The 22,415-nt window shown below is 50.7% G+C and overlaps 1 protein-coding gene across 1 annotated transcript; it reads left to right on the top strand.

Annotated features, from left to right (window-relative positions):
* Positions 1-8,463: 8,463 nt before the first annotated feature.
* LOC135977697 (uncharacterized) lies at positions 8,464-22,235 on the top strand. The gene is made up of 2 exons (XM_065578939.1): positions 8,464-9,120; positions 17,269-22,235. The coding sequence occupies exon 2, from the start codon at positions 17,273-17,275 to the stop codon at positions 19,373-19,375; it is 2,103 nt and encodes a 700-aa protein (XP_065435011.1). The 5' UTR covers positions 8,464-9,120; positions 17,269-17,272; the 3' UTR covers positions 19,376-22,235.
* Positions 22,236-22,415: the final 180 nt, after the last annotated feature.

Below are 22,415 nucleotides of genomic sequence, written 5' to 3'. Positions count from 1 at the left end.
AATTTCTTTTCCTTTTTTCAGTTCTTCCCCAGACGGGGGGGAAGAGTTCGGGGGTACCCCACAGGAAGGAATTCCCAAGTGTGCCTTCCTGGGCTCTCAAAGGGGTGGCAGCATTTACCAATCCACGGCCAGGAGGATCTGTAACCTTGGGAGTTTAATACAAGCCTGGAGTGGCCAGTATTAATTTTTAGAGTCCTTGTGGAACCCCCCCCCCCTTCTGCACTCAAAGTGCCAGTGTGGGGAATCAGCCTTGACAGCATCCCAGCTGGGGAAGTTTCCCATTAGCCTGGCTCCCCAGACCAGGAGAGACCGGCCCAGGGCAGTATGCAAAGCCCAGTGATACTAACGCCCACAGTGACTGTCCTGCAGCACGGGGCAAAGGTCTCAGGCCCAGAGCCTTGGTACCTCCTCTGCCCCCAAGAGGAGACTAACGAAAAATAATTCCCCCAAATGAGGTAAACAGCCCCATGACTTGCAAAAGCAAAGAAAATACAGGAGTTGGGGCACCATCCCCTTGTGCTTAGATCAGGGGGCTGGAGCCAGGACTCCTGGGTTCTAGCCCTAGATTTGCTGCTTCCAGGGCAAATCACTGGGGGCAGTGAGGCTGTAGGAGTGCCAGGGGTTGTTGTGGGGTCACTCCCCGCAAAGGGAGAGGGACGGGAAGGGGTTAATTCATGAAATCCAGAAAGTGATTAAAGTTCCCAGCAGGACAGACAAGTCCCTGAGCTCCAGGAAGGGGTCTCGGGCCTGGGGGCTGCAGGTCCGACTAGAGCTAAGGGCGCTGCTGGGACACTGTGTGTAGTGGGGGGCTGAGAGCCCCTGACCCGAACTGTGACCCCTTCACCTAGTGCTACCCGCCCCCAGCCCGGGGGTGCGGCCCCCCCGAGTTCCAGCCGCGGAACACACGGACCAGCTGACCCCAGAGAGGCGGGGCCAGAGCCCGGCCGAGCTAATGGCGGCTCCGCCCATTACAGCCCCGGGGCCCAGGTCTCATCCCGCCCCCGCCCCCCCGGCTCAGACATTCGCTTCCCCTTCGCCAGCCGGCCCAGCGGGTTCTGCCCAGCGACCGGTGACGGAGGCGGGGCTGCGCGCCGCTATTGGCGGGATGGTCTCCTCTCAGCCAATCCCTGCAGACTGGAGGCTCACACGGCCAGTAGCTGGGAGCTGGAGTCCGGTCTCAGCGCCCCGCGGGGTTCTCGGGTTGTGGGGCCGAGACCGGGCATGGCCCTGGCGCTGCGCCTGCTGCTGCTGGGGGCTGTAGCCCTGCTGGGGGGCCACTGCCATGAGTATCGGGGGGAGACCCCGGGGAGGGGGAGCTGGGTGTGGGGGGGCAGTCGGGCTGGGGGGCGCAGGGAGGGGGGAGCTGGGTGTGGGGGGGCAATCGGGCTGGGGGGCGCAGGGAGGGGGGAGCTGGGTGTGGGGGGGCAATCGGGCTGGGGGGCGCAGGGAGGGGGGAGCTGGGTGTGGGGGGGCAGCCGGGCTGGGGGGCGCAGGGAGGGGGGAGCTGGGTGTGAGGGGGGCAGTCGGGCTGGGGGGTGCAGGGAGGGGGGAGCTGGGTGTGGGGGAGCAGTCGGGCTGGGGGGTGCAGGGAGGGGGGAGCTGGGTGTTGGGGGGCAGTCGGGCTGGGGGGCGCAGGGAGGGGGGAGCTGGGTGTGGGGGGGCAGTCGGGCTGGGGGGCGCAGGGAGGGGGGAGCTGGGTGTCGGGGGGCAGTCGGGCTGGGGGGTGCAGGGAGGGGAGAGCTGGGTGTCGGGGGGCAGTCGGGCTGGGGGGCGCAGGGAGGGGGGAGCTGGGTGTCGGGGGGCAGTCGGGGTGGGGGGCGCAGGGAGGGGGGAGCTGGGTGTGGGGGGGCAGTCGGGCTGGGGGGCGCAGGGAGGGGGGAGCTGGGTGTCGGGGGGGGGCAGTCGGGCTGGGGGGTGCAGGGAGGGGGGAGCTGGGTGTGGGGGGGGGCAGTTCTGGGCTCTGCTTTCAGAGGTGTCAGGATAACCACACCGCTCTCCCCACCCCCCAGCACTGAGCGGTCACTGACATGGAACGGTGATGTTGCTATAGTGACTGGGGGGGTCCTGGTCCCCTTGTGCCAGGTACTGCGAGGGTCGCTGCTGGGACACTGTGTGTAGTGGGGTGCTGAGAGCCACCGAACTGTAACCCCTTCATCTAATGCCAACCTCACCCAGCCAGGGGGTGAGGCTTCGTTGGGGCCAGAGCACCCATGGGTGCTGCACACGCTGACAAGCCCGTCGCAGCCCCGTGAGGTGTTCAGACTGGGAAATCCCCGGGTCCAGGCAGTGCCCAGGGTGTTTCATTCCCCACGTCTCAGGGCAGGGTGGAGCTTTCAGACAGGATTCTTCCTGTTTGCAGAGCTCAGGTTGAGGGAGAGGGAGTAAATTAGATGACCCCCCCACACGCACACACCCATAGACCAGGGTTAAATGAAGGGAAAAGGCTTCTTGGATCTCTGACCTTTCATGGCTCCCAGAAGATTCTTCACGCTGGGTTTCACCCCAGTGCCTGGAACTCCTGAGTGTGGTTTGTCCTTGGCTACGTACGGCTAAGTTGTGTCAGCACCAATCCAGTTGTACTCACAGTCAGCAATGGCAATAGGTTGTATCTGTAGTGGAAGCAGGTCGTTAGAGGTGTCATCCTAGAGAGGAGATGTTAACTCCCCTCTGTCTCTGGTGGTGTTTTAGCACCCCAGGGCGAGGGGAGAGTCTAGAACCCTGGATCTGTGATTAATCAGGTCTTAGTTTGGGTGCGAGCTCCCGTTGCAGAGCACAGAACAGCTGCTGTGTTTGTACTGTTAGGATCTCCCGTAGCTGCCGGATAAAGAGCTTCCGGATCCCAGTAGGATGGGGTGAGGAGAGGGGAAGGCACATCCTGCTTTTCCTGGCATGGACTTGAATTTCCCTTGTTCTCCATGAGGCAGCAGCTCAGACGCTGGGCAGCTCAGCAGCCCGTATTGATCCGGGTGAGGGTGCGGGGTGGATTTGGGGTTTGTTTAAAATGGCTTAAGGCACTTTGGTGCCCTTGTGACACCTCAGTAACAGGTGTGGTTTGACCTAAACAGGGTTAGGCCCCAGTGCAGCCTGGCCCTACTGGGTCATAGAATCATAGAAGATAAGGGTTGGAAGAGGGGAAAAGGACACTGCCCAACTTACTTGGGGTTTGCAAGAAGGCTGGCTAACCTAGTGAGGAGGGCTTTAAACTAGATTCGTTGGCGGGGGGGGGGGGGGGGTAAGGAGACCAAAGCCCTGAGGGAAGTGGGATACCAGGAGGAAGCACGAGCAGGAGAGCACAAGAGAGGAGGACTCGTGCTTCACACTGAGAAAGCAGGATGATCGGCGAGTTATCTTAAGTGCCTATACACAAATGCAAGAAGCCTGGGAAACAGGCAGGGAGAACTGGAAGTCCTGGCACAGTCAAGGAATTATGATGTGATTGGAATAACAGAGACTTGGTGGGATAACTCACATGATTGGAGCACTGTCATGGATGGATATAAACTGTTCAGGAAGGACAGGCAGGGCAGAAAAGGTGGGGGAGTTGCATTGTATGTAAGAGAGCAATATGACTGCTCAGAGCTCCGGTATGAAACTGCAGAAAAACCTGGGAGTCTCTGGATTCAGTTTAGAAGTGTGAGCAACAAGGGTGATGTCATGGTGGGAGTCTGCTATAGACCACCAGACCGAGGGATGAGGTGGATGAGGCTTTCTTCAGGCAACTACCAGAAGGTACTAGATCACAGGCCCTGGTTCTCATGTGGGACTTCAGTCACCCCGATATCTGCTGGGAGAGCAATACAGCAGTGCACAGACAATCCAGGAAGTTTTTAGAAAGTGTAGGGGACAATTTCCTGGTGCAAGTGCTGGAGGAACCAATTAGGGGCAGAGCTCTTCTTGACCTGCTGCTCACAAACAGGGAAGAATTAGTAGGGGAAGCAAAAGTGGATGGGAACCTGGGAGCAGTGACTATGAGATGGTCGAGTTCAGGATCCTGACACAAGGAAGAAAGGAGAGCAGCAGAATACAGACCCTGAACTTCAGAAAAGCAGACTTTGACTCCTTCAGGGAACTAATGGGCAAGGTCCCCTGGGAGACTAACATGAAGAGGAAAGGAATCCAGGAGAGCTGGCTATATTTTAAAGAATCCTTATTGAGGTTGCAGGAGCAAACCATCCCGATGTGCAGAAAGAATAGCAAATATGGCAGGCGACCAACTTGGCTTAACAGTGAAATCCTTGCTGATCTTAAACACAAAAAAGAAGCTTACAAGAAGTGGAAGATTGGACAAATGACCAGGGAGGAGTATAAAAATATTGCTCAGGCATGCAGGAGTGAAATCAGGAAGGCCAAATCACACTTGGAGTTGCAGATAGCAAGGGATGTTAAGAGTAACAAGAAGGGTTTTTTTACAGCTATGTTAGCAACAAGAAGAAGGTCAAGGAAAGTGTGGGCCCCTTACTGAATGGGGAGGCAACCTAGTGACAGAGGATGTGGAAAAAGCTAATGTACTCAATACTTTTTTTGCCTCTGTTTTCACGAACAAGGTCAGCTCCCAGACTACTGCACCAGGCAGCACTGTATGGGGAGGAGGTGATCAGCCCTCTGTGGAGAAAGAATTGGTTCAGGACTATTTATAAAAGCTGGACGAGCACAAGTCCATGGGGCCGGATGCACCGCATCCGAGGATGTTAAATGAGTTGGCTGATGTGATTGCAGAGCCATTCGCCATGATCTTTGAAAAATCATGGCAATCAGGGGAGGTCCCGGATGATTGGGAAAAAAGCTAATGTAGTGCCCATCTTTAAAAAAGGGAAGAAGGAAGATCCGGGGAACTACAGGCCAATCAGCCTCACCTCAGTCCCTGGAAAAATCATGGAGCAGGTCCCTCAAGGAGTTAATTCTGAAGCATTTGGAGGAGAGGAAAGTGATCAGGAACAGTAGCATGGATTCGCCAAGGGCAAGTCATGCCTGACTAACCTAATTGCCTTCTATGATGAGTTAACTGGCTCTGTGGATGAGGGGAAAGCAGTGGACATGTTATTCTTTGACTTTAGGAAAGCTTTTCATACAGTCTCCCACAGTATTCTTGCCAGCAAGTTAAAGAAGTATGGGCTGGATGAATGGACTGTAAGGTGAATAGAAAGCTGGCTAGATCATCGGGCTCAACAGTGATCAATGGCTCCATGTCTAGTTAGCGGCCAGTATCAAGCGGAGTGCCCCAAGTGTCGGTCCTGGGGCCGGTTTTGTTCAACATCTTCATTAATGATCTGGAGGATGGCATGGATTGCACCCTCAGCAAGTTTGCAGATGACACTAAACTGGGAGGAGTGGTACATACGCTGGAGGTAGGAATAGGATACAGAGGGACCTTGACAAATTAGAGGATTGGGCCAAAGGAAATCTAATGAGGTTCAGCAAAGACAAGTGCAGAGTCCTGCACTTAGGACGGAAGAATCCCATGCACTGCTACAGACTAGGGACCGATTTCCTACGCAGCAGTTCTGGGAAAAGGACCTAGGGGTTACAGCGGATAAGAAACTGGATATGAATCAACAGTGTGCCCTTGTTAGCTTTTTTGGCAACATCCTTTTGGGTTGTATAAGTAGGAGCATTGCCAGCAGATGTGGGACATCATCATTCCCCTCTATTCGGCATTGGTGAGGCCTCATCTGGAGTACTGTGTCCATTTTGGGGCCCCACATTTCAAGAAGAATGTGGAAAAATTGGAGAGAGTCCAACGGAGGCCAACAAAAATGATAAGGGGGCTGGAGTACATGACTTATGAGGAGAGGCTAAGGGAACTGGGCTTATTTAGTCTGCAGAAGAGAAGAATGGGGGGGATTTGATAGCTGCTTTCAACTACCTGAAAGGGGGTTCCAAAGAGGATGGATCTAGACTGTTCTCAGTGGTAGCAGATGACCAAACAAGGAGTAATGGTCTCAAGTTGCAGTGGGGGAGGTCTTGTTTGGATATTAGGAAAAACTTTTTCACTAGTAGGGTGGTAAAGCACTGGAATGGGTTACCTGGGGAGCTGGTGGAATCTCCATCCTTAGAAGGTTTTTAAGGCCGTTCTTGACAAATCCCTGGCTGGGATGATTTAGTTGGTGTCGGTCCTTCTTTGAGCAGGGCATTGGACTAGATGACCTCCCAGGTCTCCTCAAACCCTAATCTTCTATGATTCTATGATCTTACAAAACTGGGTGACTGGGCAATAAAATGGTAGGTGAAATTCCGTGTGGATAAATGCAAAGTAATGCACATTTGAAAACATAATCCCAGTTTATACATATAAAGTGGTGGGATCTAAATTAGCTGTTACCACTCGAGAGATCTTGGAGTCATTGTGGATAGTTCTCTGAAAACATGCACTCAATGTGGAGTTTCAGAGGGATAGCCATGTTAGTTTGTTTCTGCAAAAACAAAGGGGAGTCCCATGGCACCTTAAAGACTAACAAATTTATTTGGGCATAAGTTTTCGTGGGCTGGAACCCACTTTGTCAGATGCATACACGAAAGCTTAGTCTTTAAGGTACCACAGGACTCCTCGTTTTTTCAATGCGCAGTGGCAATCAAACAAGCTAACAGAATGTTGAGAATCATTAGGAAAGTGACTGATAGTAAGAAAGAAAATATCATATTGCCTCTATATAAATCCATGGTATGCCCACATCTTGAATACTGCATGCAGATGTAGTCATTCCATCAGAAAAAAGAAATATTGGAATTGGAAAAAGTACAGAAAAGGGGAACAAAAATGATTAGGGGTATGGAATGGCTGCTACATGAGGAGAGATTAATAAGACTGGAACTTTTCAGCTTGGAAAAGAGATGACGGGGGGTGATATAATGAAAGTCTATTTTTCCACAGAGGTTGCGGAAGTCATGGGATCTGTGACTTCCAGCAAACTCCATGACTTCAGAACACGGCGGCCGGAAGCTGTGCGGTCCCCCTGCCACCTGTAGCAGCCAGGAGCGGAGGGGCGGCCTCTGTGGGTTGTGGGGGAACCAACCGCTCCCAGTTGCTGTGGGTGGCAGGGGGACCCGGAGCTCTGAGTGGCCTGCAGTTGCCTAGCCCGTGGGTGGTGTGTGGGTCACGCAGCTGAGCTCCCCATTTTGCCATGGATATTTTTAGTAAAAGTCACGGATGGGTCACGGGCTTCCGTGAGCTTTTCTTCGTTGCCCAGGACCTGTCCAGGTCTTATACTACAAATATCCATGATAAAATCATAGTTTTAATCAAGACTGGTATGGAGAAAGTGAATACCGAAGTGTTATTTACCCCTTCACATAACACAAGAACTAGGGGTCACCCAAATAAATTAATAGGCAGCAGGTCTAAAACAAACAAAAGGAAGTGTTTATTCACACAACACACAGTCAACCAGTGGAACTCCTTTCCAGAGGACGTTGTGAAGGTCAAGACTATAACACGATTCAAAAAAGATCTAGCTAAGTTTATGGAGGATAGGTCCACCAATGGCTATTGGTCAGGATGGGCAGGGATGCTGTCCCTAGCCTCTGTTTGCCAGAAGCTGGGAATGGGCGACAGAGGATGGATCACTTGATGATTCTCTGTTTTGTTCATTCCCTCTGGGGCACCAGGCATTGGCCACTGTCAGAAGACAGGAGACTGGGCTAGATGCGCCTTTGGTCTGACCCAGTCTGGCCGTTCTTATGTTCTGAATAAATTACAGTAAATTCTGTGCACAGCCGGTGTCCTGGCTCCCACCTGTAGCTTGGACACATTCCCCTGCCCACCTTGCCGTCCCCAGCTTCAGCTCCTGCATCTCCCCTCCCCCAGTCCTCCTGCCCCACCCTCTCCCATAACACCCCTTTCCTTTTCCCCACACCGCACTCCAGCCCTGCCCCTCCTCCTGGGCCCCCTCTCCTGCCTCACACTCCCCTGTACCCCCAGTACACTGTCCCCATATGCTCCCGTACTCCTCACATGCTCCAGCCCCCCTGTACCTCCCTACCCCTTCCTCTCCTCACTCTCCCTCCAGCCCTGCCTCCCTTTCTCCTTCTACCCCACCGTCTCTTTCTCCCCGGTCAGGCCGTTCTGTGAGCCCTTCCCCAGATCTCCCTCCCACAGTAGCCCTCCTGAGGGATGGCGCTGCCTCTCGCATATTGCCAGGGGCTCCTGGCAGGGTCTGGTTGGGTCTGACTCTCCCCTCCCCCAATCTCCCCCCTCAGGCCTGCACTCCAGGCGCATTTTGGACACTGTGGTGTCGGAGCCTGCCCCGGGGCTGCCCTGGTACAGCCGTGTTGTGTATGTGGACGATCAGCTCACCTATGTCTACACCAGTGGGACGAAGAGGGCGGAGCCCTACACACTGTGGATGGCGCAGAACGAGGGTTCGGAGTTCTGGGACGAGGTGACCTGGTGGGGACAGCGCTTCCAGAAATGGTACAACGCGAGTCTGAACACCCTGAATCAGCTCTACAACCGGACCGAGGGTGAGTGAAGGACACAACACGACCTAGGGATGCAGGGAAATGGGGTGGGGGTTGGGAGTGTGGTTGATGTAAACAGGGTGAAGGGACACCGGGATGTGTGTTGGGGATGGGGGGAGGGGACAGAGCCCGAAGGCGCATTTTCTCGCTGGAGTCAGTGTGAATGTGGGGGACAAAGGGATATGGGATGGGGGGAGGGGCTGCAGGATGGAGGGTCCATGCGAAGGAGATTTTTTTGACACCCTCCAAAGTGGGACTCTCAGATTGTCCCCTCCCCAAACAGCCCAGACTTCTGCTACCAGTCCCACTTGCAGCTGCCTCTGCTGCCCTTCGGGGGGGCCCCCTCCCACCCCCGCCCTTTTCCAGACATATATTTCCCAGACAGAGTGGCAGAGGTGCAAAAGCCAGAAGTTCCCAGCAGACCCGGCTAGTCCGACCTCCTGGTGACGCAGGCCAGAGAATCGCACCCAGCGATTTCTGGACAGGGGGGTTTGTTCCTCCTGGCTACAACAGTGACTCTGTCAGACCCTAGAGCTAGAACAGGGTTCTGAGATGTCTTGTCTCAATTCCCAGATATCGAGTGATGGGGAACCCCAATATCGACAGCCCCAAGTGTTCAGACATCACGAGTCAGACCCCCAAAATCCTGAGTTTGGCTTAAGCGTTGTAAGTATTTTGGGAATAATACTGGAGCTTATTTTTATTTGCCCTCTGGTTTGAGCCCTTAGGGGACACATTTCTGGGGTTTTCCCTGCTGCTAGAAGGACTAGAAGTTACTGCTGTAAGAAAAGAGAGCTGAGACTTTCCCCTAATCCCATGAGTCCAGGAACTGGGGATTTATTAAAACCACCCACTATCATGAAACGCACAGTAAAGTCACAAGAGCAGGCAGTGGTGCATTCACCCCAGCCCTGGGGAGAAGCTGCTCACCAGTGAGCCTCCTTCATTGTTCACTTTGTCTTATTTCCAGAGTGAGTTTATCTCAGGTCAGACTCCGCAGAGTGTCATCAACTTGGGCTGGAGAGTTAGTGAGAGAATCAGCCCCTGCAATGTGCAGAGACTCCCGGGCTGCCTTACTCCTGGCAGCACAAACCCAGCACGGAGCCCCCGGGGTCAGGCAGGTTCCCCTGCACACTATCGATAGACGTGTACAGAACCGTTCTTCCTGCTCAGTCCCTGATGTGGGGGGCTGTAGTCACCTGGCCAGGCCCCCGATTGTGCTGTCTCACTTAGCACGGGAATGATCCATAAGCGTTCAGTGCCTGGCGCTGCTGAACTGTCCCTGGCAGGTGAGGGTCTCTCTGATGTAATTGCTCCTCCCTTCCTGACAGGGGACTCGCGAGTGACAATCCCTGTTTCCCCCGTGTCAGTGGTACTGGCCTGTCGCATTGGTGCTCACCCAGGAGTGTCCCCAGCCCCTTGTTGTAGCACCTCCAATCCCTCCTGGCTCCCAGCACTGACAGCAGCAATGAGAACTAATTCCTGTCCTGCCCTGGACACCTGGGTTTCTGGTGGCCCTGCCCCAGGACTAAGCGACAGCGTGGAGGGTTGCTAAGTGTCTGCCCCCCAGCCCGCCCCCTCTGTAGCTAGTTTAACCCTCTCCTGACTAGTCTCACCCATTGGTCCCCTGCTGCTGAGCCTGTCTAGCCTGACCTGTTCACACGGACACCAGCCTCCCCAGTGCTGAGAGAGGGGCTCCGCTCGCCTGCGCTGGGGAGCTGCTGTTCTGTTCCCACTGCCCCCTCCCCAAACCACTGTCCCTCCTGCCCTCCTCCCCCCATTTACCCCTCTTCCTCCCCCCGTCCTGGGGCTGCCAGATAGCCAGAGACTGTCCTGAGTCCTGCATCTTGACCACCAAGTGTTCTCTCTAGCTGTGTCTGCCCCCAACACGCACATGGGGGAATTCGGGGTCTGGTCCCTCTGAGACCTCATCGGTGCCCTGTCACGGAGTGTGGGGGAACTTCAGGGCCCTGCACCCCTGGCTTCCTGCGATTCACCATGACTCTTAGTCAGCCAGTAAAGCAGAAGGTTTATTTAGATGACAGGGACACAGTCCAAGACAGGTCTTGCAGGCACAGACCACAGGATACCCCTCAGTTAGGTCCATCTTGGGGTCCTCGGGCACCCCAGCCCCCTTGGGAGGTCAGAGCCCTCTCTGCTTCCCAGCCACCTCACCAGCCAGCTTCCGAGACTCTCCTTCAGCGACCCCTCCCACAGCCTTTGTTCAGTTTCCCAGGCAAAGGTCTCACCTGGCCTCTAACCCCTTCCTGGGTTCTCATGTTACATGCTCAGGTATTCTCCGTTGGTCAGTCTCCCATCCCCCCATTGCAGACTATCCTAGCCACACTCCCCTGTCAGCATTCACAGACCACGTTAAGAACAGTCCCAGTTCGTCACATGCCCTACCCTGCTTATCCCTGTGGAGTGCAGCACGGAGGAGAAGAGGGGTGGGTGGGGAGGGCTGACCCACCCCACTCCTCTCGGGCACCTGGCTTGGGATCTCTGCGTGTCTGTGACCAGCCGCCCTGCATCTCTCCAGATTCTCAGTGGTTCTCTTGTTACTCCATCCCTTTTCACCTCAGTTGTTTTCTCACTTTTTGACTTTAGTTGATTGGTATAAATCAGCAGTGTCCAATAGAAATTCGATGCTAGCCACACTTGTGGTTTTGAATTTTTCTTATTAGCCACATTACAAAAAAGCCACATGCATTAGCCACAATTCAATAGCCTATTAGCCACCTGTGGCTAGTGGCGAACGTATTGGACACCACTGATATAAATAGTTAGTTGGACTCTTCTAGCAGAGTTTCTTCTGCTCCTGAAACTGGGCATGTCTCGGTCTCCAGGCTTCAACCCGGTGCCTCCTGTGGCAAGCTCATGCCTTTGAGCGACCTGCACTCCAGCTGTCTAAAGTGCTTGGATGAGACTCCTATGGCGGATCGCTGTCAGCTCTTCCACCAGTTCAGTCCACATCTGAAAAAGGACAGGGAGGCCAGGCTGAAGTTGTGACGGGTTTGGTCACAGAGACTCCCCTTGAGACTGTCACTCCATGTCCTGGGATACCACTGAGAACAACCCTCCTACCCGAACAGGTTTCCCTCCACTCCCGTCTTGCTGAGTTAGACACACCAGTCACCTCCAGCACAGACACAGAGGTTGGGCCACAGAAACAGTTTCACTCAGCCCAGGGGCTTCTCAGTTAACAGGGACTTTCCCAGCACTCAGTATTCAACCTTTTTCGGAGCCCAAACCCCAAATAAATCCCTTTTACTCTGTATAAAGCTTATACAGGATAAATTCATAAATTGTCCACCCTCTATAACACTGATAGAGAGATATGCACAACTGTTTGCTCCCCCAGGTATTAATCATTTACTCTGGGTTTATTAATAAACAAAAGTGATTTTATTAAGTATAGAAAATAGGATTTAAGTGATTTCAAGTAATAGACAGAACAAAGTAAGTAACAGAGCAAATTGAAACAAAACACTCAAGTCTAAGCCTGATACATTAAGAAACTGATTACAGGAAATATCTCATCCTCAAAGATGTTCCAATAAGTTTACTTCACAGACTGGACTCTTTCCTAGTCTGGGCCCATCCTTTCCCCTGGTACAGTCTTTGTTAGATCCAGCAGACATCTTATTTGATAAGCAGGGGTTTTCTCATGACTGGCACCCCCTTTTATAACTTTGGCACAAGGTGGGAATCTTTTCTCTTTCTGGGTCCCTGCCCCTCTTGCTAAATGGAAAAGTACCAGATTTAAGATGGATTTCACTACCAGGTGACATGGTCAAGTCTCCATTCCTCCTTGGTTGGCCCCTATGTACACAGGAAGGCTTTCAGGTAAATAAATCATTTACCATCAATTGCCCTAATCAATGGGAGCCATCAAGTTCCCAATGCCCCATTGACGGCCCTCACCTGGTGTGACTACAACAGTGATACAAGTTTCATATTTCCCCAATTCCAGACATAGAAATAATACATGAAAACAAATAGGATGAACACACTCAGTAGATTACAAGCTTTCTAATGACATCATACAAGAGACGTTTTGCATAAAGCATATTCCAGTTACATCATATTCACATTCATAATCATATTTCCATAAAGTATGTGGAGTGCAACGTCACGATCCTTAATCCTGACTGCCAAAGTGGGTCTCTGACCCATTCTAGACCTGCAACATCTCAAAGACTGAAGTTGTGCATTGTCTCCATCATTCCTTCCCTGGATGTAGGGGACTGGGACGCCACCCTCGATTTGAAAGATGCCTATTTCCACACCTCTATTTTCCGAGGCCACAGAAGGTTTCTCGGGATCGTTGTGAACCAGACTCATTGCCAGTTTACCATCCTCCCGTTCAGCCTGTCATCAGCCTAATGGGTCTTTATGAAATGCTGGTAATAGTGGCAGCCTTCCTGAGAAGGTGAGGGGTGCATGTGTATCTGTACCTCAGTGACTGGCTGGTCAGTGACCAGTCCAATCCCAGATGAAAGCCAGCATCCACCTCGTCCAAACAACCTTTCGAGCACTGGGCCTGCTGATAAACGAGCAGAAGCCAACACTCCTCCCGGCTCAGAGGATAGTGTTTATCGGAGCGTTGCTCAATTCTACCCAGGCCAGGGCCTTCCTCCCAGGAGCCCACTTTCAGTTAGTGTCGTCACAGGTCAAGGCCCACTCAGGCTGTTGGGTCGCATGGTCGCGTGCCTATACGAGGTGTGGTATGCGAGGTTGCACCTCAGACCCCTACAGGCTTGGCTGGCCTCAGTGTACCGGCCAAACAGCCATCATTTGGACTCGGTGCTCACAGTGCCTGCCCATCTTCGGCACCTCACGACACAAGGTCAGTGGTCCCGGCAGCAACTCTTGCTATGCATAAACGTCAGAGAGCTCAGAGCGGTTGGCCTAGCATGTCAGGTGTTGTTACCCACCATTGCAAGCAAGGTGGTGCAAGTTCTTACAGACAATATGGCAGCCATGTTTTACATCAACAGGCAGAGAGCGGCCCGCTCTTCTCCCCACGGTGTCAGGAGGCCATTTGCTTGTGGGAGTTCTTCATAAAGCACTCAATACACCTCAAAGCTTCTCCCCTTTTGGGAGCCCAGAACAAGCTGGCAACTCAGATCTTCTCACCATGAATGGTCCCTATGCCCCAACATAGCAAGGACCATTTTCCAGTGGTGGGTACTCCCCTCGTAGACCTGTTCATGACCAGACAGAACAGGAAATGTCAGCCGTTCTGCTGTCTGTGTGACTGCAACCCGGGCTCACTCACAGATGTTGTCTTACTCCCTTGGAGAAATCACCTGTTCTGCGCCTTTCCCCTTCCCCCTCTCCCCCCAATTCCTTTTGTGCACAAGATCTTGCTGAAGATCAAGAGCGAAGGTTATTCTCATAGCCTCAGCCTGGCCACATCAGCACTAGTTTGGCTTATTTCTAGACCTGTCAGTAGCAACTCCAATGCTGCTCCCTCCCCTTCTGGACCTGATCTCGCAAGATCGCGGCCAAATGCTCCATCTGCCTGACAGGTCCATGTTTAAACGTGCAGAACTGGCCTGTTCGGAGCAGGTCTGCTAGGTCTTGCTAGGCAGTAGGAATCCAATTACCAGAGCTACTTACCTTGCCAAGTGGAAGCGTTTCTCCATTTGGTCTACCCTGCAAGGCCTCTCAGCGGGGTGCCAGAATCTCCCTATGAGTGTGGGTGCCACCGGTGCTGAAACTGTGACTCCGCCTCTTCCCCAATTTCCCCACACACACCCCCCGCTTCACCTCTTCTCTTCAGGCTCTGCCCACTCCTCCCCTTCCCCTCCCCCCGCTCTCACCTGCTGCTAAAGTGGCAGGGCCATGGCCCCTTGGTCCCCCTGTTCCGGCACCCCTGCCTCCTCACCCACTGAGTCATCTTTCAGATGAAGCAGATACTCCAGAACCGTCTGGGAACAGCCAGGTCTAGCGATTTCATCCGTTAAGGTACACCTAGGAGCGATCTCCGCATTCTACCCCTGCTGGGTGGTCAGTCAGGTTTTTCACATGAAATGTCCATTCCCTTCCTCGAGGGCTTTGAAAGGCTGTACCCACAAATCTGGGAACCCCTCTGTGATAAATGAGTGGGGGTAGCACCCCAACCATTCAGTAGCTATAGAATCCTCCTTAGCAGCTGTACCCTAACTGCCTTCCCTGTAAAGAGTTAAGAGGTAAGCTTAAAATGAGTTGGCACCTGACCAGGGGAACCAGTAAGGAAGCTGTACCCTCTCAAATTGGGGTAAAGTGTTGGGTGTGTGGGTCTTTTGTTCTCTTGGCTGCAGAGGGACAGGGCAGTACTTATGCCGTAAAAAGCTCTGGGCCAGGTATGAAAAATCATCAGGATCATACCTAGAAACTACTCATTTGGAACCACCGATATGGAAGTTGTCAGGGTTCCCTCCCCACTCTAAACTCTAGGGTAAAGACGTGGGGACCCGCATGAAGAGCTCCTAAGCTTTTTCTACCAGCTTAGGTTAAAACCCCCAAGGTACAAAATTCCCTGCACCCTGAGAAATGCTTCTCTCACTGCCACCATCAAGTGTTTTAAACAGGAATCCGGGAAAGGAACCACTTGAAGTTCCCCTTCCCCCCAAAATACCCTCTCAAGCCCGTACACCCCCTTTCCTGGGAAGCTTGAGAATAATCTCCTAACCAATTGGTTACACCGTGATCTAAAAACCGACTCCCGAGGTTTTAAAACCATAGAAAACAGTCAGGTTCTTAAAAGAAGGATTTTATTAAAACAAAGAAGGTAAAATCATCTCTGTAAAATCAGGATGGTAACTATTTTACAGGGTACTCAATTTCCAAACTCAGAGGGATTCCCCCTCTGGACAAAACCTTAAAGTTACAGAAAAAACAGGAATAACCCTTCCCTCTAACACAGGGAAAGCTCACCAAGCAAAACAAACAGAAACCTACTCGCAATGCTGACTAAACTTACTTTAGAAAAGTGAGGTTTGGTGAGGAGATTGATTTTCTGCAGGTACTTCTTGTCTCCCAAGATCACTCTGACTCAGACAGGTTTCAGAGTAGCAGCCGTGTTAGTCTGTATCCGCAAAAAGAAGAACAGGAGGACTTGTGGCACCTTAGAGACTAACAAATTTATTAGAGCATAAGCTTTCGTGGACTACAGCCCACTTCTTCGGATGCATATAGAATGGAACATATATTGAGGAGATATATATACACACATACAGAGAGCATAAACAGGTGGGAGTTGTCTTACCACCTCTGAGAGGCCAATTAATTAAGAGAAAAAAAACTTTTGAAGTGATAATCAAGCTAGCCCAGTACAGACAGACAGTTAGATAACAAGTGTGAGAATACTTACAAGGGGAGATAGATTCAATGTTTGTAATGGCTCAACCATTCCCAGTCCTTATTCAAACCGGAGTTGATTGTGTCTAGTTTGCATATCAATTCTAGCTCAGCAGATACTCACCAGCAACCACACATCACTGAACAAAACCACTAACCCAGGAACCTATCCTTGTAACAAACCCCGATGTCAACTCTGTCCACATATCTATTCCAGTGACATCATCATAGGACCTAATCACATCAGCCATACCATCAGGGGCTCGTTCACCTGCACATCTACCAATGTGATATATGCCATCATGTGCCAGCAATGCCCCTCTGCCATGTACATTGGCCAAACCGGACAGTCTCTACGCAAAAGAATTAATGGACACAAATCTGACATCAGGAATCAAAATACTCAAAAACCAGTGGGAGAACACTTTAACCTGTCTGGTCATTCAGTGACAGACCTGCGGGTGGCTATATTACAACAGAAAAACTTCAAAAACAGACTCCAACGAGAAACTGCTGAGCTAGAATTGATATGCAAACTAGACACAATCAACTCCGGTTTGAATAAGGACTGGGAATGGTTGAGCCATTACAAACATTGAATCTATCTCCCCTTGTAAGTATTCTCACACTTGTTATCTAACTGTCTGTCTGTACTGGGCTAGCTTGATTATCACTTCAAAAGTTTTTTTTCTCTTAATTAATTGGCCTCTCAGAGGTGGTAAGACAACTCCCACCTGTTTATGCTCTCTGTATGTGTGTATATATATCTCCTCAATATATGTTCCATTCTATATGCATCCGAAGAAGTGGGCTGTAGTCCACGAAAGCTTATGCTATAATAAATTTGTTAGTCTCTAAGGTGCCACAAGTCCTCCTGTTCTTCTTTTTGCGGATACAGACTAACACGGCTGCTACTCTGAAACCTTTCATTATGCAAGGCACTGCATTTAGCCGTATGGAGTGGAAATCCATCAACCTCATGAAAAAACTCGTACAGATACAGACAGACATCATCTTCCTTTCCAAATGCAAGCAGATGGACATCATACCAAAAGGACTAAAGGTAAAAAATCCATTACAATCTACATATCACACAGACTATGCTGAGAGACTGTGTCACACACTCTCAAAGAAACTGCGAAATCACCTGATCAGCATCCTATACAGCAAACAGGGAAAGATTAAGAATGAGCTCTCAGAACTGGATACTCTCATAAGAAACCAACCTTCCACACAAACTTCCTCATGGATAGACTTTACAAAAACTAGACAAGTCATTTACAAGACAAACTTTGCCTCTCTACAAAGGAAAAAGGACACTAAACTATCTAAACTGCTACATGCCACAAGCAGCCACAACAGTAGTTCCCTTAACCCACCCAGCAATATTGTTAATCTTTCCAGCTATACTCTTAGCCCAGCAGAAGAGTCTGTCCTATCTCGGGGCCTCTCCTTTTGTCCCTCCAGACCCATGAATATGATACAGTTCTGCGGTGACCTAGAATCCTACTTTCGACGTCTCCGACTCAAAGAATATTTCCAACATACCTCTGAACAGCATACTAACCCACAGAATCCTCCCTACCAGCACTACAAAAAAAAGGATTCTGCGTGGACTCCTCCGGACGGTCGAAACAACAGACTGGATTTCTACATAGAGTGCTTCCGTCGACGTGCAAAGGCTGAAATTGTGGAAAAGCAACATCACTTGCCACATAACCTCAGCCATGCAGAACACAACGCCATCTACAGCCTCAGAAACAACCCTGACATCATAATCAAAAAGGCTGACAAAGGAGGTGCTGTCGTCATCATGAATAAATTGGAATATGACCAGGAGGCTGCTAGACAGCTCTCTAACACCACATTCTACAGGCCATTATCCTCTGATCCCACTGAGGATTACCTAAAGAAACTACACCATCTGCTAAAAAAACTCCCTGACAAAGCACAGGAACAAATCTGTACAGACACATGCCTAGAACCCCGACCAGGGGTATTCTATTTGCTACCCAAGATCCATAAACCTGGATATCCTGGACGCCCCATCATCTCAGGCATTGGCACCCTAACATCAGGCTTGTCTGGTTATGTAGACTCTCTCCTCAGACCCTACGCTACCAGCACTCCCAGCTATCTTCGAGACACCACTGACTTCCTGAGGAAACTACAATCCATCGGTGATCTTCCAGAAAACACCATCCTGGCCACTATGGACGTAGAAGCCCTCTACACCAATATTCCACACAAAGATGGACTACAAGCTATCAGGAACAGTATCCCTGATAATGTCACAGCTAACCTGGTGGCTGAACTTTGTGATTTTGTCCTCACCCACAACTATTTCACATTTGGGGACAATATATACCTTCAAGTCAGCGGCACTGCTATGGGTACCCGCATGGCCCCACAATATGCCAACATTTTTATGGCTGACTTAGAACAACGCTTCCTTAGCTCTCGTCCCCTAACGCCCCTACTCTACTTGCGCTACATTGATGACATCTTCATCATCTGGACCCATGGAAAAGAAGCCCTTGAGGAATTTCACCATGATTTCAATAATTTCCATCCCACCATCAACCTCAGCCTAGATCAATCCACACAAGCGGTCCATTTCCTGGACGCTACTGTGCTAATAAGCGATGGTCACATAAATACCACCCTATACCGGAAACCTACTGACCGCTACACTTACCTACATGCCTCCAGCTTCCATCCAGGACACACCACACGATCCATTGTCTACAGCCAAGCTCTAAGATATAACCGCATTTGCTCCAATCCCTCGGATAGAGACAAGCACCTACAAGATCTCTATCAAGCATTCTTAAAACTACAATACCCACCTGCTGAAGTGAAAAAACAGATTGACAGAGCCAGACGAGTACCCAGAAGTCACCTCCTACAAGACAGGCCCAACAAAGAAAATAACAGAACACCACTAGCTGTCACCTTCAGCCCCCAACTAAAACCTCTCCAGCGCATCATCAGAGATCTACAACCTATCCTGAAAGATGATCCTTTACTCTCACAGATCTTGGGAGACAGACCTGTCCTCACTTACAGACAACCCCCCAACCTAAAGCAAATACTCACCAGCAACCACACATCACTGAACAAAACCACTAACCCAGGAACCTATCCTTGTAACAAACCCCGATGTCAACTCTGTCCACATATCTATTCCAGTGACATCATCATAGGACCTAATCACATCAGCCATACCATCAGGGGCTCGTTCACCTGCACATCTACCAATGTGATATATGCCATCATGTGCCAGCAATGCCCCTCTGCCATGTACATTGGCCAAACCGGACAGTCTCTACGCAAAAGAATTAATGGACACAAATCTGACATCAGGAATCAAAATACTCAAAAACCAGTGGGAGAACACTTTAACCTGTCTGGTCATTCAGTGACAGACCTGCGGGTGGCTATATTACAACAGAAAAACTTCAAAAACAGACTCCAACGAGAAACTGCTGAGCTAGAATTGATATGCAAACTAGACACAATCAACTCCGGTTTGAATAAGGACTGGGAATGGTTGAGCCATTACAAACATTGAATCTATCTCCCCTTGTAAGTATTCTCACACTTGTTATCTAACTGTCTGTCTGTACTGGGCTAGCTTGATTATCACTTCAAAAGTTTTTTTTCTCTTAATTAATTTGCCTCTCAGAGGTGGTAAGACAACTCCCACCTGTTTATGCTCTCTGTATGTGTGTATATATATCTCCTCAATATATGTTCCATTCTATATGCATCCGAAGAAGTGGGCTGTAGTCCACGAAAGCTTATGCTCTAATAAATTTGTTAGTCTCTAAGGTGCCACAAGTCCTCCTGTTCTTCTTTTTTCTGACTCAGACAAAGAGCCACACACAAAGTCTTCCCCCCTCCCAAGATTTGAAAGTATCTTGTCCCCTTGTTGGTCAGATGCCAGCCAGGTCAGGTGTCAGTCTGGCTACCTGAATTTCTTAACCCTTTACTGGTAAGAGGATTTTATAGCACTGCATCAGACCCTCTCCCCCGTCCCTTTATATTTATGACAGAAGTAGAACAAGAAATGTTCAGGTAGACACCATTAGGCCGATCTTTTTTTATGGCTTGTGGATTCCTGTGTGCTAACCCCACGTGCTTTTGTTTTGTTGTAACCTTTAAACTGGATCCCAAGAAAGCTACTCTTGGTGATTAATCCTTGCAGTTGCTCTTTTAAGATCTAGCAATAACCTAAGTTTTCCAAGGGTGTTTTCTTTCTTGTTTTTAAATAAAATTTCCTTTTTGTAAGAACATGACTGGATTTCTGTGTCTTATGAGGTAAAGAGGTTGTGCATATATTAATCAGCTAATACAACCGCTGGGTTCTCCTTTTCTTTTGTTTCCTTTCTTGGCTTTCCCAAAGAAGGGGTGGAAAAGCCGAGGGGCCCCAGAAAAACTTCCCAAGAGAGTTCTTCTGGATTGGCAAAAGGCAGATTTTCACTTGGGTGGTGGCAGCATTACCAGGCTGGAGTGGCCAGTATTAATTTTTCGAGTCCTTGCAGGCTCCCACCTTCTGCACTCGAAATGCCAGAGTGGGGAATCAGCCTTGACAACATCCCCCTGGGAGACTTAAACCTGGTCCTGTCAGAGCTCACGGGGCCTCCCTTTGAGCCTCTAGCATTGTGCTCTCTGTTGGACCTTTCCTAGAAGGTCGCCTTTCTGGTAGCAATTACCTCAGTCAGGAGGGTCTTGGAGATTAGAGCTCTTATGTCAAAACCTCCATATACAGTGTTCTTTAACGACAAGGCAGTGGCGTAGCCAGGTTAAGAGCACGGGGAGCGGAGCTAAAAAAAGGCACCGGGAGCAAAAAGTGTCGGGAGAAAAAAAGGCGCTGGGAGCAAAAAAAAATGCTCCACTCCGGCAGCAGCGCAGGAGCAAAAGGCGTCGGAGCACAAAAAAGGCGCAGCTTCTGCTCAGTGGGGGAGCGGCCGCTCCCCCCCAACCCGGCTACGCTACTGCGACAAGGTACAACGTTGCCCCCACCCCGTGTTCCTCCCAAAGGTAATCTTGGAGTTTCATAGTAATCAGGGTATTTTCCTGCCCATTCCCTTCCTCAAGCCGCACAAGAATAGGGAGGAATGACATCTCCACCCTCTGGATGTTAGGCAGGTGTCCTAAGCTGATCCATAAATCCACACCGCTCTGATAGGATGAAAACCCTACCCCTTTTGGCTCAAATTTCATTGTGGATTATATTGTGCATTCACATGTGCTACGGGCAGGCAGGTGTCCCACCACCTGCCTTCCTTGCGGCCCATTCTGTGAGAGCACAAGCTTCCTTAGTGGCGTTCATGGCCCAGGCCTGATCCAGGACATTTGCAGAGCAGCGACCTGGGCCTCAATACATACTTTTTCTTCCAACTACGCCATTACCCACCAAGTGAGAGATGACACTGGGTTTGGCTGGGCAGTGTTGTAATCCATGTGTCCATGAACTCCGAGCCCACCTCTTACGGTATTGCTTGGAAGTCCCCGAACGTGGAAGGGACATGTGCAAACAGTTGAAGAAGAAAAAATGGTTACTAACCTTTCTGTAGCTGTTGTTACTTTTAATGTTTTCCACAAGTGATTAGTGATTTTTGGGTGTCTGATGTTCAGAGGCCGGGTGCTCCCACTTTCTGATCAGGCCCCTTTAAAGGGTCTCAGTTAGGCACCCAAAATCACTAGTCATTGCTGAAAATCTTGGCATTTACCTCGATGTATCTAATGCAGGGTGAGGGAGGGGTGAAAATATTTGGGACCCTGTGTGAGTTATTTTTGTGCCCCAACATTCTACCCAGTTTGCCAAGCTAGGGGTCTGATCCTTTCCCCACATTTCAGTCTTCCTCGTGATCCCCACACTGTTCTCTGTTCACCACAGCCTCTCTGCCGCTCCCCTAAATTCTCCTTCCTGTCCCATCCCCCTTCCCTCCCCCCCAGTCTCCCTCCCTGCCTCCTATCAGCCCAGGGGTGGCTCCATTAACTGAGTCTGCTCTTGGTTGTGTGCGAGATGGGGGCCGTTGTTGTGAAGATTAGCCTGGCTGTAGGAAAATGGTGGCTAGCTGAACTAAGGGCCGTCAGTGGCCTGATCCTCACAGGGAATGACCTTGAGACGGTGGCCATGTGAAAAAGAGGCCAAGCATATGAAGTTGGTTCTTTGCCATTCCTAGACTGAGTTGGGGGCACAGAGAAGATGGGGCAGGGAAACAGAGTGACCCTGGGCATTCTGTGAGGTCATTAAACCAGAGCAGAGGTTAGTGTGGGGGACAGACCTGTACCCCCTCCTCACAGGGGAATGGGGGTACTGTCAATGACGGAGGTGGGGGACCAAGTGATCCTGAGGACCCTGCAAAGTTAATACAACCAGAGCAGAAGAGAGTGGGGTACAGACACCCTGAACTCCCTCTCTTGTCCAGAATGACCCTGACTACGAGAACTGGGGGGATCCTCAGAGAGCAGAAGAGAGCTGGAGGGGATAGATCCCTGCAATATCCGGAGTACTCCCTTTGGGATTGTGCCACCCTGCTCCTCCTGCAGGGAACATACAAGAACAAGCAGCAGTGAGGTACTCCTTGAAGGTTGTGAGCTCT

Source organism: Chrysemys picta, unplaced genomic scaffold (genome assembly GCF_011386835.1).
Source record: "Chrysemys picta bellii isolate R12L10 unplaced genomic scaffold, ASM1138683v2 scaf15, whole genome shotgun sequence".
Classification (NCBI taxonomy): domain Eukaryota; kingdom Metazoa; phylum Chordata; order Testudines; family Emydidae; genus Chrysemys; species Chrysemys picta.
This window is presented reverse-complemented; position numbering and strand designations above follow the sequence as displayed.